This window comes from Xyrauchen texanus, chromosome 5 (assembly GCF_025860055.1).
Source record: "Xyrauchen texanus isolate HMW12.3.18 chromosome 5, RBS_HiC_50CHRs, whole genome shotgun sequence".
In the NCBI taxonomy this organism is placed as follows: domain Eukaryota; kingdom Metazoa; phylum Chordata; class Actinopteri; order Cypriniformes; family Catostomidae; genus Xyrauchen; species Xyrauchen texanus.
In genome coordinates, this window is record NC_068280.1 from 45,581,786 (window position 1) to 45,601,298 (window position 19,513).

Here is a 19,513-nt window from a genome sequence, read left to right on the forward strand (position 1 = left end):
CCCCCACCCATTGCACCATGGTGTTATACCTCCACTCTATGGAAAAAAACATTGCCCAGGTGTAGTATGGATGACAACACTCTGAATATGCTGCTTTGGTCTTCAGGACTGAAGTGAAGAATATCCATGGCACTCTGTAGCCTTCTAAAATCCTCCCCATCATCCTTCCCTATGATCTCACAGTTACCACCCTAGAAATAACATGACATAACCATGACAAATAACATAATTTTTGCATTTAGGTTGAGCAATAAATATGTAAATACGCGTATTATTACATGACACATCAACATATTATTGTTCTCTATGTCTTTATCTGTAAATTTCTGTATTTACCTGGTTCAGGTAGTAGTAGGTTTCAGCCTGTTGTAGGTAGAAAGTATGTTTCATGTGAGAAGGAAGTCCAGCCAGCATCTCATAAAAAATGTGGTAGTTTCTCTCTTCTTTGGCCTGCACATGCATAGTCCACATTAGGTCCCAAATGTCAGTGACCAGAACACAGCTTCATTAGGCTTTCATAAGTTAAGAGGACAAGAAACAACATACCTGAAAAACAATCCTGGACTTCTCCAGTAGATACTGTGAGGTAATGGCACCACTGATCACCCCTCTGACAAACAATACACATCCAGAAGATTAGTCATGAGTATGAACTTACCTTGGCACTACCAGTTCCTTCTCAATCACTCTTTCTTTCCAATTCTCTCTCTCTCTTCTCCTCTTTGACATTCTAAGGGTTAAGTAACGACCTGGCTGCTCTACTTTCACACAAGGTCAGGAAGGGATGTAGATATCCAGTTCCCTTACTGTGTCACCTCTCAAGCAACTATTTCAGGCTTGACAGATGTTACAAAGACAGGGTAACATTTTGTAACTAAATAATATTCAGACATTTTAATTAAATCTACAAGCTCCCAATGACCAACAGACTCAACTACAGTATGATCTCCTGAATATGTTTCAGAACAAAAGTGATATCTGATTTCTACATAATAAAACAAAATAAAAACACATACTTACTCCTCCAAAAAGACCTCCACAAACTTTCCAAAGCGGCTGGAATTGTCATTTCGGACCGTCTTAGCATTACCAAAAGACTCTAACAGAGGAGTTGCCTCTAGAATCTGGATATTGAGAAATTTAACTTACAAAATAATATATTCATTAATACTATGTTAACCTTATTAGGTTATCAAAAAAAAACTTAATTACACAAATTTACCTCAATCTGTATAGCGGAAAGCATTAAAGAGTAGGGAAAAAAATACATTATATACTGATATACAAACATTTGAATGAGATATTCTGACAACTGTTATGAATTTGTTACAAATGTCTTTGTGTAGTTTTACATGCCATTGAATCTAATTCTAATATACAGTAGGTATACAAGTCTATGACCATGATTTTACAAATTAAAATGTGTTCCTGCATTAACATCTTTTGTTTGTCCTGGAACAACAGTCATGTGAAACACAGTGCTACAGTAGCCTTATCCCTAAAACTAACCATAAACTGCCTGCAAACTTGGATGGAAATTACAGGTTGAAAAATATGTTGTTTAAGCCACAACTCTAGCCCTAATTAGTGGTTAGGAACGTTGTACCAAAATATAGGTCCTACTTGGCGAAATCACTTTAAGAGTAATGATGTGTGTGTGTGTGTGTGTGTGTGTGTGTGTGTGTGAGTGCACCTTATAAATGGAAAAGTGAAGGAAATTTAGTATGTACTTATTATTCTAGATGTATACCTGCTGTGTAATGTTCCTCTTATGCTGAATAGAAGTAAGGTATCTCAGAACCAGTTTGGTTGCCTCCGTTTTACCAGAACCACTTTCCCCACTACAAAAAAAAAAAAAAAAACACTTTACTAATATAACCTTAGATAAGCAAACAGTAATATACAGCCGTGGCCAAAAGTATTGGCAGTAACATAGATTTTGTGTTTTTCAAAATTTGCTGTTTCAGTATTTGTAGATTATTGTTTCATATGTTTCTATGGTATACTGGAAAACAATGATAAGCGTTTCATAGGTTTTAAAGGCTTTTATTGGCAAAAACCCTCAATTTATGCAAAGAGTCTATATTTACAGTGTTGACACTTGTTCTTCATATCCTCTTCAATTCGCTCTGGCATGCTGGATATCAGCTTTTGGGCCAAATCCTGACTGATGGCGATCCATTCTTGCATTATTAGTGCTCGGATTTGATCACAATTTGTGGGCTTCTGTTTGTCCACTCGCCTTTTGAGGATTGACCACAGATTCTCAATGGGATTAAGATCCGGGGAGTTGCCTGGCCACGGATCCAAACTTTCAATGTAATGTTCTCAATACATTGAAAGCCACTTCAATATCACTCTTGCCTTGTGACATGGTGCTCCATCATGCTGGAAAATGCATGGATCATCACCAAATTGCTCCTGGATCGTTGGGAGAAGTTGCTCTTGCAGGACGTTTTGATACCATTCTTTATTCATGGCAGTGATTTTGGGCAGAATTGTGAGAGAGCCCACTCCCTTGAATGAAAAGAAATCCCACACATGGATGGTCTAGGGATGCTTCACTGTTGGTACGACACAGGACTCATGGTAGCGTTCATTTTTCTTCTCCGGACTATCGATTTTCCAGATGCCCAAACAGCTTCATCAGAGAAAATAGTCTTCTGCTGTCGAATCCTTGTACTTCCTGCAGAATTTCAGTCCACCAGGCCATTGTCCAAAAGTATTCACCTCACAGTGCATGCAGATGCACTCGCACCTCCCTCCTGCACTGGTGGTGACACGATTCCGTAGCTGACTCCTCAGAAAAAGACAGTCCTGGCTCTTGCTGGACAATGTGGGATGTCCTGAAGCCTTTTTCACTGCAGATGAACCTCTCTCCTTGAAGTTCTTGATGATCCAGTAAATGGTTCTTTCAGGTGCAATATTCTTTGCAGCAATTTCCTTGCATGTGAGGCCATTTTGATGCAAAGCGATGATGGCTGCACGTCTTTCTTTAGAGGTAACCATTGCTAACAAAAACACAATGATTGGAAGCACTTCTTCCCTCCTTTTATAGCAATCAGTCTGCTCTTATAATCCAATCAAAATGATTTATCAGAGTGATTTAACCTGACTAGTACTCGTTCACCTTTTCCCAGGTGCTGCTGAAATTTTGTTGGCTGGTTATTTTGTGCCAGGACAAAAAACGGTGAAATTTTGTTTTTTGTGATAAAGTTCATCTTTTTGACTGATGAAGCTTTTGCAATTATTTAAAATGCATCTGATCACTCTGCACAATAATCTAGAAACAATGTGAATCAAAAACACAACAGATGCAGAAAACTTTGCGAAACACTAAATTTATGTCACTGCCAATACTTTTGGCCACGGCTGTACAAACACAGTATATGCATGCTGTATATACACTAGCGGCCAAAAGTTTGGAAAAATTTACAGATTTTGCTGTTTCAGAAGGAAATTGGTACTTTAATTAACCAAAGTGGCATTCAAATGATCACAAGGTATAGTCAGGACATACAAAACAGCACCATCACTTTTAGACAGGCCCCATTTCCAGCAGCCATCACTCCAACACCTTATGCTTGAGTAATCAAGCTAAATTGCTAATTTGGTACTAGAAATCACTTGCCATTATATCAAACACAGCTGAATGCTATTTGATTTGTTAAATGAAACTTAACATTGTCTTTGTGTTTGTTTTTGAGTTGCCACAGTATGCAATAGAGTGGCATGTCTTCTGGTAAATATTATGTTAAAAATGGCAAAGATTTTTAAGATTTCATACAAAGAAGTACACTAAAGTACACTACAGATAAAGGACAACTGTCTCTAACAAGGACAGAAAGAGATGTGGAAGGTCAGATGTACAACTAAATAAGAGGATAAGTACATCAGAGTCTCTAGTTTGAGAAATAGACGCCTCACATGTCCTCAGCTGATAGCTTCAGTGAATTCTACCCGCTCAACACCAGTTTAATGTACAACAGAAAAGAGAAGACTCAGGGGTGCAGGCCTTATGGGAAGAATTGCAAAGAAAAAGCCACTTTTGAAACAGAAAAAAAAAGAAATGGTTAGAGTGGGAAAAGAAACCGACATTGTGCAATAGATAATTGGAAAAGAGTGTTATGGATGTTAATATTTATTGTGTATAATATGTGAATAAAGACTCAGGGATTGTTTTTCCCTCACCTGGGTTCATGCTCATTGTATTTTCTGACATTTTTGCCATTGACATGCAAGTACCAGATTTACAGGTCACAAACAGAGGTTGCTCTACAAATATTTGTTCACTTTGTTCAGGTCCAAAAAAATGGACGGATGGTCATCCTAGATCAGGGGTCGGGAACCTATGGGTCACAAGCCAGAAGTGGCTCTTTGTTAAAAATCAAGTGGCTCTCCGAGTGTCTCACATTCACCAACACATGATTGTTTAAAACTTTCTAGAGAAACATTTCCAGCAGAAAGTGTGGGTGCAATTGCAAAGCTTGAAACCATTTTGATTTCCTTTCTCCCAAATTTGTCGTACAGCCTCCTGGTGAACAAGGTTTGAAACGAACAATCGCACAATTGCAGATTTTTCATGCAAAGTATTTTGCTGATGTACCAGCCCTGTAAGACTTCTCGGAGTAATATACTACAAGAAATTAGACACAAAGATGTACGTTTGATGAAACACAACTATATTTTGAAGAACAGATGAAAGAAGTGCCGCCGATACACATCTGATTTGATATGTGTGCAGTGATCTCCGATGTTCACGAGTGCAATGAAAGACATGCACATTCATGGAGTTCTGGGCCTCGTTTCCCAATAACTATCGATCTTAGTTGTTAAGAGCATTTTCTACGAGTGATTATATGAATGTTCGTTATTTTTTATGTGCACCCAGGGTGTGAAATAGCACTCACTACACTCCAGATGAGACGAGGCTCAATCCAGTTTGTGAGCTCCTTGTCCAAATATATTTCATACACGAGTAATTTTGCTCATCTACCCACAACAGGTGGGTGATATGTAAGACGTCTCGGAGTGACACATAACAAAAATGCTGTTAGTCATAAAGATGCGCTTGAAGAAACACACTTTATTACATTTTTAAGAACAGGCAAAAGAAAAGCCATCAATGCTTGTGCAACGGGACCCTGTCTTGTAGAGCAAGCCCATGTAAAGGGTTATCACTCGTTTTTCTCTGTTTCTGAACTGAAAACTGTTTGCAAGAATAATGTACTCTATGAGAATGCTGCAAATGATCTCTGATCATCTTGTGAGGTGCTGTAACGGAGCAGTTCACTCTTACACATTGTGAACGCAACTCTGAAGGTTCAGTAATATACAGGTATCTTTGTACTTAAGAAACAAAGATGAAAGTGATTAAATCATAAAGTAATACAAGACACGTTCACCTTGAACCTAAAATTTTGTTCTATTTTCTTTTCTTTAGGCAGCAAAAACTGTTACCAAAACGCAATACAAACACATTCGATAAGAACACATTTGGCAGCATTTTTGGGAACACCAAGGGAATTTTTTAGGCTTATTTATTATGATGATTACCATAATAATCTTTCCATTTATAATTGTCTTTAGCTCTTAATTTGCACCTGTTGCCATGTACTGATATTTGTGTGATGGCAGATGGGGCCATTGGAGACAGTACAATTTTGGTTTTGAGGAGGAGGTTATATAGAAGATTTTTTAATCACTTCGTTATTTTAACAGATTTTTGCGTTTCATTTAAAGTGCAATTTGAATTTAGAAATGTCTTTTGTTGAAGTTTTTCGTGTTTCAATAAATGTATGTCATTTTTAAAGTGAAAATATTCACCAACCTTGGGGGTTGACCATATAATCGGATATCACGATATTTTAAATGCAATTATTATGAAAATATTTTTTACATATCACCCAGCCCAAAAGGGAAGTAAAATTGTGAACAATTGTAAAATTAATTTTATGGAGACCCGCACAAACGCATGTACTCAATTCCATACTGCAACATGTTACCTATTCATTTTTGCATATTTGTTTGTTTTTGAGTTGTCTATGGGCAATTATTAAAAAATTGTCCCCTTAGTGAAAAAAGTAAAATAAATTGTTGCATAATAATACATGCTATAAATTTCTTTTACCAATCATTTTATTCATTTTACATGAAAATAATAGTTGATTTAATGCTAAGAAATTGAGAAATCATACAGTTCTGAATGATAGTAATTATTATAATAATATATACTGTATATTTATAAATATTATAATACAAATCCAGTCGCTGCTCCCAATAATGCACAGATGATGAGAAGTGAAATAAACATATTTAGAACAGAAACAAAATCCTTCAAAAGGCATTAATAACTATTTTAATTATTTTATGTAAATAGTAAAGGTAAATATGCTGTTGTGTGATCTATTGAGAACAAAGTGTCTGAAACATTATTTGTCACATAGAAGAATACATTGGTTTTATTTTATTAACCATCAGGCAATCTCTTATCCAAGTGAGCTTTAAGCTCTCAACAGATAACGGTATAAAGCGGGTTAAGGGAAAGGAGGAGACGAGAACTGACTTGGCAATATAAATAATAGTTTAATTATAAATTTAATGGAAAACAAACAAACATAAACACAGAGCAGCTGCATGTCATTCTCTCCTGAATCGTCGTCACTGGCCAACTTTATCCCTCACACGCCATTGTTCCAGCCCTGCCCTTCTCCGCTCTACAAACGGTAATTCACTATTTTAATTTGTGATCTGCCATTACAAAAGAAGAAGACGACGCTGCCTGATTCTGATATACTGCCAGATCGTCTGACGTTTTGCCGGTAAAAGTTTGGCTTTTAAGGAATAAGGAAGGCTATTAGTAATAATCTGACCAACATCATGTAGCGTTTGGTCACTACACCACTATTAGATGGAAAAAGTAGCTACTCTGTTTTAAAAGCAGCTGAGCTACTGTCAAGCTACTGAAAAATGTAGTTAAGTTAGTAGCGTCGCTACATGTAGTTAGCTACTCCACAACACTGCAGCTAGAATGGCAACGATCCGCAAAGCGGTCATTGCGGCACGTGGATTTTTTTATGAAAATTCTTTGAAGTAGTTCATGTATTTTTTTCAAATTGTAATAAAAGTTTTTCACATTATTAATGTCCTGACTATACATTGTGATCAATTGAATGCCACTTTGGTGAATAAAAGTACCAATTGCTTTTCATAAGAGCAAAATCTGTACATTATTCCAAACTTTTTGCCACCAGCATATTTTTTTTTAACACCATCAACATCACACCAACAAATGACAGACAAACATACACAAACAATTTCACCTCACCTGATAATGATGCACTGGTTTCTCTTGATGTCCATCATTGTTGTGTAGGCAATGTTTGCAATGGCAAATAGATGACTAACAACAAACAAGCATAATCAAACAAGGTAGGTGTCTTTCTCTTACTTTTAATGTAAATATACTGTATACATGGTGGAAAGTTTCAAAGATACACATTGGAGTATAGAGGAGTTGATTGTTCAGACTCACGGTGGGTTGTCTCCCAAGCCATGGCCCTCATACTGCAGAACCATGTCTGTTCCATAGATGTTAAATAGCTTGTATGGATTCACTGATACCAGTATACTGCCAATGTATGTCTGCTTTGATGGCATGGGAGAGAAAGATAATGTGGTCAGGTTTAAAAATTATCTGAATAACAAGTGTATGTGTATGCTTACTGGGGTATAACTGCATAACTCACATAGATTAGCTGTTGGTCAAAGCGAATCTTCAGGTTTATCAATACTGCTGCCTCAGTTAGCTCTCTGCCCGAAACAGATGAAGAATTTGTTCATTTAGAATCGAATTATCTACCTTACACAAACTGTGCATTTATGTTTATGTAGACTTACTCCATTTGTGTCATGTCCTCAGTTCCATCCCCTTCCCTTTTCTCCCTGTATCTCACAGTAGGTAGGCTCCTTATAGAATACATCTGTTATATTGTATAGATTACAATTGGCACTCACGGTCATGAAAAAACATGATGCAAATTACAAAAGTTGTATAAAGAATGAAAAGACAAATAAAACATATGGGAGCATTTTATAATTGTCAATTCACAAAATTGACTGGAGAATACATTCTCTAAGGAAAAGGCCAAGTTGCCTTTTGTAGGGCCTGCATTACATTAATGCAGAGATGCTATCCCTGGTCAGAACGTAACCTAAGCATAGTTATAATCAGCCATGTAAATCTCATCTGACATCCGATGTAGTTGCCGACTGCAGCTAAACCCCAAAGAAGATAGTTGAGCTTGGCTGAGCCTTTTGTTAATGCCCAAAGCCTAACAGGCTTGTTTGATCTGAAAAACGCATCACTGTCAACTTGCAGGTTAGTTGATATTAGGCTTAGGCTAATTAAACCTACTGCTTATGTATAATTCCCAAATATGTTCTGAGGGCATAGAAGGTATATTGTACAAAAAAGTACCACAAGAAAATTATGGTGAATTAATTCAGTTAAAATGTTTTTTTTTTTTTTATGTGCAAAAGTAACCCTGAGAACAGGTACAAAAATCTTGCAAAGGTCACCGGGACATTTCAAAATGAAGAGCAGCAATAAGTGTATACCTCTCAATGTTTTGCCATATTTATCTCCTTCCAAATCAGTATTTACTCAACAGAAAATTGAGATAGAGAAAAGTTAGTTTATCTGTCACAGCTGGGAATGGAAACATTTATATTCACATAACAGTAAAGAAGATAACTCTTAATGAAAAGTTTGTCTAAAGTGATTTACCTTGTCATACCACTGGCCTTTTGGCTCCCCTTCCCGATCTGGTACCCACTGTAGCTCTGTCTCCCCTGGCCTAAGACCAATGGGTGGGGGGGAAAGGAATTCCATCATTTTCTCATCACGGTACATAGACCATTTGAAGAGATTCTGTACTGTATCATGAGGCAAGACCCTTTCTGAGGCCCATACATCCTCTGCGGTTTGCCCCTCTCTGGCATTCTGAGCCCAATGCTCTTCTGGCCCCCCTGGACCTTTTCGTTGAGGTGAAATCATGACATATTTGCCATCTGGCCCAATAATCACCTGCCCAGAGGATGTCATATATGTGGAGAGCCCTGATGGTAGCTGGTAAGAGGCTTTCTTAAGGTTAGGATTCTTAAGAGCATCCATTAAATATGGTGTGTTGGTGACAGCAAATCCTTGAGTAAGGAGTGAGCCATCAGGTAATCGGTATGTGGCCTTGCGGAGGTTTTGATTTAGAAGTGCATGTGAAAGATTTGGATTGGTTCTATGCCTTCGTGGATCTGCTGAGATAACAGATCCATCTGGTAACTGGTAAGTGGCCCTGCGAATGTTTTCATTCTGCAATGCATTTCCAATGTTTGGGCTACTTGGCTGGTATAGTGCCTGGGCAATAACTGATCCATCTGGAAGCCTGTATGAGACATTTTTCATATCCTCGTTTCTCAGGGCAGAGAACAGAGATGGGGATGTAGGTTTGTGACTTGCATCAGCACTTATTAAAGAGCCATCAGGCAACCTGTATGTTGCATTGCGAATGCCCTGATTCTGAAGTGCACTTGCCAAATTAGGAGACTTAACTTCTTCATAACCTGGTCCAGTTATAATTGAGCCATCAGGTAAAGAATAACTAGCATTTCTCATTTGTTGGTTCTGAAGTGCATTTGCTAAACTTGGGGAGGTAGGTTTGGCCTGCCCATAGTCTGCCATTATTAATGTGCCATCCGGCAATCTGTAAGCTGAATTTCGAATGTTTTTGTTTTGAAGTGCACTGGCCAGATTTGGTGAGGTTGGATCCATTTGCTGATCAGTCATTATTATTGTTCCATCTGGCAGTCTATATGATGCCTTTCTAATGTTATCATTCTGAAGGGCACGTGACAGGTTTGGTGAGGTTTGCCGTTGACCTGCAGTGATAATAGTTCCATCTGGAAGTCTATAGGTTGCATTCCTTAGATTTTTATTTTGTAAGGCATTGGACAGGTTTGGGGAAGAAGGTTGTTGTAAATGAGAGTCTGGGTACATTAGTGTTCCATCTGGAAGTCTATAAGAGGCATTTCTTATGTTTCGGTTCTGCAAAGCATTTGGGAGGTTTGGTGACAAAGACTGTTGCCTTCGTGGGTCCATTATAGACCCAGCAGGAAGTCTATATGAACCACTCTGGAGCTGTGAATTTCCAATAGCATCAGCGAGCAATGGGGAAGAACTTGCATTTAGTACCTGATTACCATATAACAATGTCCCATCAGGCAGTTGGTAAGTGGCACCATGGAGTTGTGGGTTGTGCAATGCATCAGACAGAATTGGAGACTTCCTAGGTTCCTGCCCATAACCTGGCATAGGTGCATAGGGGGAGACCATTCCCTGAAGAGGTGCTCTGTATGATGCTTTACGAATATTTTGGTTCTGCAAAGCTGTTGACAGAGCTGGAGATCCCCTTGGACCATACCCATGGGGAATGCGAGATCCTCTGCGATGTAAATTAGTTTGGTAAGAAGCATTGCGGACATTTGGATTTTGAATAGCATTTGAAAGAAGAGGGCCAGGACCTGTCTCTTCAATGTAATCGTAGCCTGCCACCACCTCATTATAGGGTGAATGTGGCCTCTGAAGGGTTGACTTATATGCAGCATTGCGAAGTTGTGGATTGTGAATAGCATAAGACAGCAAAGGTGAAGCTGGCTGACCTGGAATTTGTTCAAAAGCTTCCATTTCAGGAACATATGGGGAAGAAAAGGGTGGCTGTTCAGGGATTTCAGCAAACTGCGCCCTTTCAGGAGCATAAGGTGAGCTTGGTCTTTGGAAGGGTGATGTATAAGAGGCTTCTCGGAGATGAGAATTATGTAAGGCATTTGACAGTAGTGGAGATGCTATCTCTTCATTATGTTGATCCAATACAACCATCTCAGGATTGTATTGTGATGATACTGGAACCTCTGGATCCTTAATGATCTCAGGGGCATAAGGTGACATGGGCTGTTGCAAAGGTGAAGCATAGGAGGCATTACGCACACTTTGGTTTTGGAGGGCTCTAGTAAGCATTGGTGAGTGAGGGATACCACTAACCTGGTCAAATTCTACAGGTATTGGCTCTGCACCAATTGGCAAAGGAGATAAAAATGAAACATCATGCATCTGAGGGTTTTGCAATGGACCAGCAAATGCATAAGTACGTGGAGGCCTAGGGGAAGTGGGACGCATTGGTAATGGGGAGCTATGTTTCATAGATGGATGAGGAGATGCTGGTCTGGAGAAATTCCTAATGGAAGGTTGAGGCGATGGAGGGGGCATGTATTTTTGAGAAGGCTGTGGTGAAGGGGGCATCATGTCAGGTGCACGCCTAAGCGACTGTCGGGCCATGAGTGGACGGCCACGACCAATAGGTCTCTGTGGGTTTCTCATTGGACCAGGTGTTCCTGGGGGGTTGAAACGACTTTGTTCCTTTATGCCCATCCCAGTGTGTTGACCTGAGAGCTGTGGTGAAGCTGTGAAGTCCTGATGTATCATGGACCTGTTACTACGTATGGAAGGTCTAAATGGGCGTACATTTTGTGTTGGAGCTCCTGAATGTCCCCCTCGGCCAGGATATGGTTTCACAGCTCCCATTGGGATGTTTGGACGGCCTCTTCCTCGCAGTCGACCTCCAGGTGATCCAAAAGGTGGAGAATCCTTCATGAGGCGAGTAGACCTGCGGGAAAGGCTGGGAGAGGGGGATCTACATTCCACTGGTGGTTGCTGGGGCTCCACAATAAAACTTCTGGAAGGAGTAGGTGATGCTCTATGACCCATTAATGGGGACTGTGCTCTATGGAGATCCCTCTGCTGCACACTGGCCATTGGATGCATACCAATCTGAGGGGAGGATGGAGGACTCCTGCGCCTAGGAGGAGGTGGAGAGGCTTGAAACTTCTTGGCACCAAATGGACGATGAACTTGTGAAGGGGAGGTGGGTGGACTGGGTCTCCTAACTGAGGCACGGGGTGACTGTTGTGGGCTTCTCCTCCGAATAGATGCACGAGGCGAAGCTGATGGGCTGGTGCGGAGAGACGGCGCTCGTGAGGGCATACGGCCAGCCATAGGCAGGGGAGATGGTAGTGCCTCTCTAAAGGATGCTTGAGGTTGTAAACGTCTATGGACTGTTGGAGAAGCAGGTGGAGCCTCTCTGTATGGATCCTGAGGTTTCAAACGTCTAGAAAGTGCTGGAGAAACAGGTTGACTCATTTTGCTTCCAATTGGAGAGCGAGGATGTTGAACATGACCAATTAGAGGGGACATCCCTCTGTTTATTCTGGAGGATGGAGGTGCTTCCATGCCTCCAATGCCACGCACAGAGGGCTGTGGGGATGGGCTTCTTCTTAAAGGAAGAGTACCAACAGGATGCATGGAGAGTTGGGGAGAGACATGAGGGCTTGGCCTGCGCATAGGCACAGGGGAACGTCTAACTTCCATTATCGGCTCTCCAAAACTTGCCATTGGTGCCATGGATGACAAAGGCTTATGCAGAGGAGAGGTCATCCCTGATATAGACCTTCTGCTTGGTGTGGGAGATGGTGGAAATGCACCAGTTTGAGCCATATGTGGCATATGTTGGCTGACAAATCTCTGAGGATTATTTGCTTGCTTAATCAGCATGGCTGTTGGTGTGGGAACTTGAGGCATTGTGGGATAAAGCATTTCTTGAGGATAAATTGCTGGTGAAAAAGCATCCATGGAGGCTCCATGTATATATGGATAATTTTCATACTGTATGTCTGACATTCCCTCAAAATCGTATTGTGGAGGCAATGGAGGAGGCTCAACATCAATCCTTTCCTTACCAAAAAGCTTAACCTGGGGTCTTGGGACTCTGAACTCCATGTCTCCTTGAAGGGGCAATGGCTCTGCAGGGAAATCTCTATATGTTTCACCATACATTCCATAAGCTTCTACACCTTCCATTATATCTTGGATTGGATATCCATATGGCTGATACATATTGTAGGAAGACTGCAGATATGGATCAACGTCTGATTCACTGTAATTAACCAGATAGTCCTGAAAATAAGGATCCCCATAATCACCATATATACCCATATTTGGATCATCTGCTATATCCTCTCCATATGGGTCACCATAAAAGCCCTGAAGGTCATCAGAATATCCAAACTGAGCCTGGGAATACAAATCCATTCCATTCTCCTGGGAATACATATCCATACCATTTCCCTGAGAATACATATCCATTCCATTCCCCTGGGAATAAATATCCACTTCATTCCCATAAAGATCATAGCTATCCCCTATTAAATACTGACTATCATCATAGTACTCCATGCCATTATTGACATAAGGATCCATTGGATACTGTTGACTATAGTTGCCAATTTCCTCTGTATAATTGCCTATCTCGTCCTGAGCAGCATACGGGTCATTGTAGTCCATACCATGTTCATAATATTCAACCCCATTCTGCATTGCAGTGTGTGCATCATAGTATCTATCCTCAAAGTCATGATAGCCTTGATCATGAGATGCCGTGTCATAATAGTTATTTGGTTCATCATACTGAGTGTATGGCTGTGGAAATGAAGAGTGTCCTTGCATGTTGGCATATGGTTCACCATACCTGTTTGAGTGTCTCTGAATTGACTCCCTGTGGAATGTACCCCTCTCCATTTCGATCTGATTATTATAATGATATCCCCCAGTTTCATGTTCATATCCATAATTGTGATACCCTGGAGGTGCTCGGATGCTAGCTTGGTGACCACCAGCAGGAAATGCATATTTTTTGTTGCTTCTCCGACTCCAAGCATCATGGTCCATTCCATTTGCACTCTGGCGCCCCTTAACGGAGAGAAACCTCTTGGTGAGCCAGTTTGTTGCCCCAGCAATCTTACCTAATAATAGGCTCCTGGATTTAAATCCATCCCCTGCATTCTTTTTCCCAAAGAGCCCTTTAAAAAATCCTGGTTTCTTCTCTGTTGCTTTAGAATTGCCACCTAATCTAATAAGCATATAGGATGGCTTTGATCCTGACTCAGTATTTTTTTCCTTCTCTTTTTTGTTCTTCTTGCTGTTTTTGAAGCGCATCATGAACCTCGGGGCATTTCTCAAAAGAGATTTCCTCCTTTTTTTCCTAACTAAACGACTCTTCCTTTTCCCAAGTCCAAGGAACAGCCTGGAAGTGCTCTTTAGTCGCTTCTTTGAATTCTTCTTTCTCTTAAATCCAGAGAACCGCATAAACAGTTTTGAAGTGTTTTTCAGTCCTCTTTTCTTTTTCTCCTCAGGTGGAGGTTCAGGTGGCAGCTCTTCCTTCTTTTTTGCTTTCTTCTTTCCATGTTCCTCAGGTTTAGACTTTGATTTGTGAGGATCTTTTGATTTCTTCTTCATTTTCCTATCCTCCTCTTCACTGTCCTCTTCCTCATCTTCTTCCTCATCTTCATCATCATCCTCATCTTCATCAGACTCAGCCTGTCTAGATTTAGCCTTTCCCTTTGCAGTTTTACCTTTAGCATCTTTTCCACGCCCTTTCTTGCCTCCATCAGATTCTTCATCCTCATCCTCCTCATCACTTAAATCTTCCATCAACTCAGCATCTGAACCCTCAGATTCAATAACCTCTTTCTTTCCCTTTCCTTTCTTTCCATCATCTTTTCCTTTACCCTTGGGTGGTTCTTCTTTTCCTTTCTTCTTATCATCCTTTCCTCCCTTCTTGTCATCTTTTTCACCTTTTTTGTCATCTTTCTTGGCCTTCTTGTCATCTTTCCCTTTCTTTTCGTCTTCCTTTGGTTTGCTCTTTTCTGGCTCTGTTTTTCCTCCTTTCTTTGCAGATTTTGAATCACCTTTTTTGGCTGGCATTTTATCCTTTTAAAACCATGCTAGTCCACTGCTTTTCTGCCAAAATAAATCAATATATAAGTTAATAGGATAAATAATAATAATGATAAAAAAAGAAATGCTAAGGACACTTTCAAAAAGACTGCGAAACGAAAACACAGTTCTTAAAAGTTTCAAATTACATTTAAAGACTGAGACATTGTGATGTTAGATTTTGATTTTAGATCAGTGGATCTTTATAGACAGTTCATTATCTTTTTCCAAATTCTAAATCAAATGAATAAAGGAAAACTAAAAAATGTTGTTCTACCTGTAGGTGTGCTCCCTTGTAACTTTCAGTACACTGAGAGCATATAAATCTTTTTCCACATGGTTCCACTCACCACAACAGTAGACGGGGTCTATAGGAAGGATCCCTCTGGAAGACGTTCTCAGATAGAGATCCTCTGTTGAGGTGTCCCTGTATGTTTCTATATCCTTACACTCACCCACACACTGCTTTTCTCTTCTGTTTATCATCAAGAGGGAGAGGCAATCTCACCTGTACTTCTCTGTAAAGGGAAAAAGTATGAACTAACAAATAATTTCAGCACAGTCAGTAACTATGATATGCCTTCCATGTGTGACTCAGACAAGAGCTGCGTGTCTGAGTGAGTGAGAGGATCTGTGTCAGGGTTTTAGTTGTGTTGCAGGGCTGTAGAAGGAACCTTAATTTGCCAGCTCTACTTGCCTTGATGTAACTTAAGCTTGGGTCTCATTCCAGCATAAATAATGTAAGCACAGAGGCCCGTTACAACACAAGCTTACACACACATACACACACTGACACAGACGTACACACACACAAATAAAGTATGATGAATACAGACATGTATGCAACCAAAAACAAGAACCATTCAAATTGTGCACTTGCATGTGATTACACTATACTGAAGCAGAACATCTTTTAGACATGGAACCTGTTTGAAGAAGACAAATCTGTAAGAATTTATTTGTATGCACTTTTTTTATGAAAAAATGTGAAATCTCAAAAACACATCATCAGTAATGTGATTAGCAGCTAGCAAGTGAATTAATTTTCTTGTATGTGCAAGTTGTTAAAATGTAAAAAAACTACATTACTGACAATTGTGTCTTTAAACTCTGAAGATATGCAGAATATGACATTTGTTTAAAGAAGGCTAATCCTCAAATACTCTGGTGGTAACATGGTACAGAGAATAAATTAGATGGTACTACCTTAGTGCTCTGATGTGCTTTTACTATGGTACTGATTAATTACCATGCAGGTTTGAAGTCAACAAACTTCAAAGAATACCATGGCACATGTCCAAAAAAACATGGTTTTACCATGGCACTTTTTGTAAGTGACTTGATACTTGAAAGATTACTTGATAACGCAATTTTAGACCAGATCCACATATATTTGTCAAGATGACAGGCCTAATTCACTTACAATGGTACAGATATACAACTTTCCAATAATTTTGAGCTATGAATGAAAAGTAATGGCTTGATTATAGGTTAATAATTAGCTGTAGCTCAAAGTTTCATACATTATCACTGACAATTAAAGTGTCATTGGCGCAATAGTACAGGAGTAATTAAAGAAGTGACCAGGCCAAAACCAAGAACTGGTAATACCGGGCATCTAAGAACTACTTAAAAAGCAAGACTCCAAACTGACACACTCTAATTTCAGTGATTAAAAATGTAGTGGCTTCTTCCCTAATTAGAGTAAGAGCAAAGGTGAATAATGATAATTGTCTTAGTGAGTGTATTGGGATGGGTGTGCATCTTTGTGAGGGTGTGCGTGCAATGATGACAAATATATAGAGAACATGTGAGTGTGTCTGTAAGATGACCTGCAGTAATTATTCCAGAGTCCTTGAGTGTCTTTGGCTTCCTTGTGGTGACTTAATGACATCTACAAGAGAGATGAGGGGATGAATGAAGAATTGAAGGAATAGTTCACCCAAAAAATGTAATTCTCATGTCATCCCAAAAGCATATGCTGTTATTTTTGCTGCGAAACATTATAATTTTTTTTTGAAGATTCTTTCCACAGAAATGACAGCTCATAATGGCCACATCTGTCAAGCTTAAAAAAGGACAAAAAAAAAGAAACAACAGCAAAAACTGAAGCTATAGTATAGGTTTGTATGACAAACAGAATAAAATGGTTATTTATTAAGAATCTTCCCTCCAAAATAGCTCTCAAATAAATTATGGCACCCAGCATCAATCTTGACATGCTGTTTGGTCACAAGACACTTGAGAAACATTAGTTTGATGAAGTCATGTCTAACCTGAGACAATGCACTGAAAAGCACCATATTTCATATGAAATTATAACAGAGTTATAAGCACACTTACTGGTTAAGTTTAGAAATGGACATAACGATAGTTCCACATCTTCGTCTACTGATGAAGATATTAGAAACTTTGTGGAACCATTTGAACTCCCTAAACTGATAACTGAGCAAAACAATTCTCTTGATTCTGAGATAACCTTGGAGGAGCTTGGCGAGATAATTAAGGCATTGCCTACAGGTAATTTTTTAGACCTTATGCTACAGAACTGGCTCCAATTTTGTTAGAAGTTTAAATGGAATCATTAAAGAATGGAAAGCTTCCAGCAAACATGAAACAAGCCCGGATCAGTCTGATCCTTAAAAAGGACAAAGATCCAAGCGAGTGTAAGAGTCACCGTCCAATTGTATAGGCTTGGTCTTAAAGACATACTGTTGGCAATGCCAATCAGAAGATGGAGACACAACCCATGTTTTTTGGGGGTGTGTTAAGATCCAAGAATTTTGGTTGGTTCAGAGTTCTATATGTGACGTTTTGGGCAATCAAATTTCATTTTGCACTAGACTCTGGACAATGGGGTGTCATAAATTTGGGGGATAAATACATAAAAAATTGGGTTCTGACCAGTATTATGATTGCCAGGGAGATTATTTTAAGGGGATGGAAGGTGGATGGAGCGCCCTTATTTCCGGAGTGGTGTGCGAAGTTGGGGAGAGTGGCATCTTTCGAGGAGGTGTCAAGCAGAAGGCTGGGGGTTCAGGGTTTGTTTGATAGGAAATGGGGCAATTATTTTGTGTTTTTGGGGGACTCGTTGGGAGGGGCTGTGAAGAGAGAAGTTTTAAATATATATGATTATATATACACTCACCTAAAGGATTATTAAGAACACCATACTAATACTGTGTTTGACCCCCTTTCACCTTCAGAACTGCCTTAATTCTACGTGGCATTGATACAACAAGGTGCTGAAAGCATTCTTTAGAAATGTTGGCCCATATTGATAGGATAGCATCTTGCAGTTGATGGAGATTTGTGGGATGCACATCCAGGGCACGAAGCTCCCGTTCCACCACATCCCAAAGATGCTCTATTGGGTTGAGATCTGGTGACTGTGGGGGCCATTTTAGTACAGTGAACTCATTGTCATGTTCAAGAAACCAATTTGAAATGATTCGAGCTTTGTGACATGGTGCATTATCCTGCTGGAAGTAGCCATCAGAGGATGGGTACATGGTGGCCATAAAGGGATGGACATGGTCAGAAACAATGCTCAGGTAGGCCGTGGCATTTAAACGATGCCCAATTGGCACTAAGGGGCCTAAAGTGTGCCAAGAAAACATCCCCCACACCATTACAGCACCACCACCAGCCTGCACAGTGGTAACAAGGGGTTATTAATACAATTATCATTTAATTATTTTTAAACACTATTAAAAATAGTACTTTATCTAAATTACACAATGATGATTAATTGACTTTATAGACATTACAGTTTTATCGTCTGTTAATGCTGATATTCTGTAAAGCTGCTTTGAAACGATGTGTGTTGTGAAAGGCGCTATACAAATAAAATTGACTTGACTTAACAAGGCATGATGGATCCATGTTCTCATTCTGTTTATGCTAAATTCTGACTCTATCATCTGAATGTCTCAACAGAAATCGAGACTCATCCGACCAGGCAACATTTTTCCAGTCTTCAACTGTCCAATTTTGGAGAGCTCTTGCAAATTGTAGCCTCTTTTTCCTATTTGTAGTGGAGATGAGTGGTACCCGGTGGGGTCTTCTGCTGTTGTAGCCCATCCGCCTCAAGGTTGTGCGTGTTGTGGCTTCACAAATGCTTTGCTGCATACCTCGGTTGTAACGAGTGGTTATTTCAGGCAAAGTTGCTCTTCTATCAGCTTGAATCAGTCGGCCCATTCTCCTCTGACCTCTAGCATCAACAAGGCATTTTCGCCCATAGGACTGCCTCATACTGGATGTTTTTCCCTTTTCACACCATTCTTTGTAAACCCTAGAAATGGTTGTGCGTGAAAATCCCAGTAACTGAGCAGACTGTGAAATACTCAGACCGGCCTGTCTGGCACCAACAACCATGCCACGCTCAAAATTGCTTAAATCACCTTTCTTTCCCATTCTGACATTCAGTTTGGAGTTCAGGAGATTGTCTTGACCAGGACCACACCCCTAAATGCATTGAAGCAACTGCCATGTGATTGGTTGATTAGATAATTGCATTAATGAGAAATTGAACAGGTGTTCCTAATAATCCTTTAGGTGAGTGTGTGTGTGTATATATATATATATTATTTTTGTGTGTGTATATATTATTATTTGTGCCTACAGGGGTGTTTG

General features: G+C 39.7%; 1 protein-coding gene across 1 annotated transcript in view; it reads right to left on the minus strand.

The window, feature by feature from the left end:
- myo15ab (myosin XVAb) overlaps positions 1-14,866 on the minus strand; it is a 68,417-nt gene extending 53,551 nt beyond the window's left edge. The window contains 11 exon segments of the mRNA XM_052126346.1: positions 30-191; positions 337-450; positions 547-610; positions 1,021-1,124; positions 1,223-1,228; positions 1,751-1,841; positions 7,328-7,402; positions 7,535-7,644; positions 7,749-7,812; positions 7,900-7,982; positions 8,789-14,866. Of these exon segments, the coding sequence (XP_051982306.1) occupies positions 30-191; positions 337-450; positions 547-610; positions 1,021-1,124; positions 1,223-1,228; positions 1,751-1,841; positions 7,328-7,402; positions 7,535-7,644; positions 7,749-7,812; positions 7,900-7,982; positions 8,789-14,866 (6,951 nt within the window).
- Positions 14,867-19,513: the final 4,647 nt, after the last annotated feature.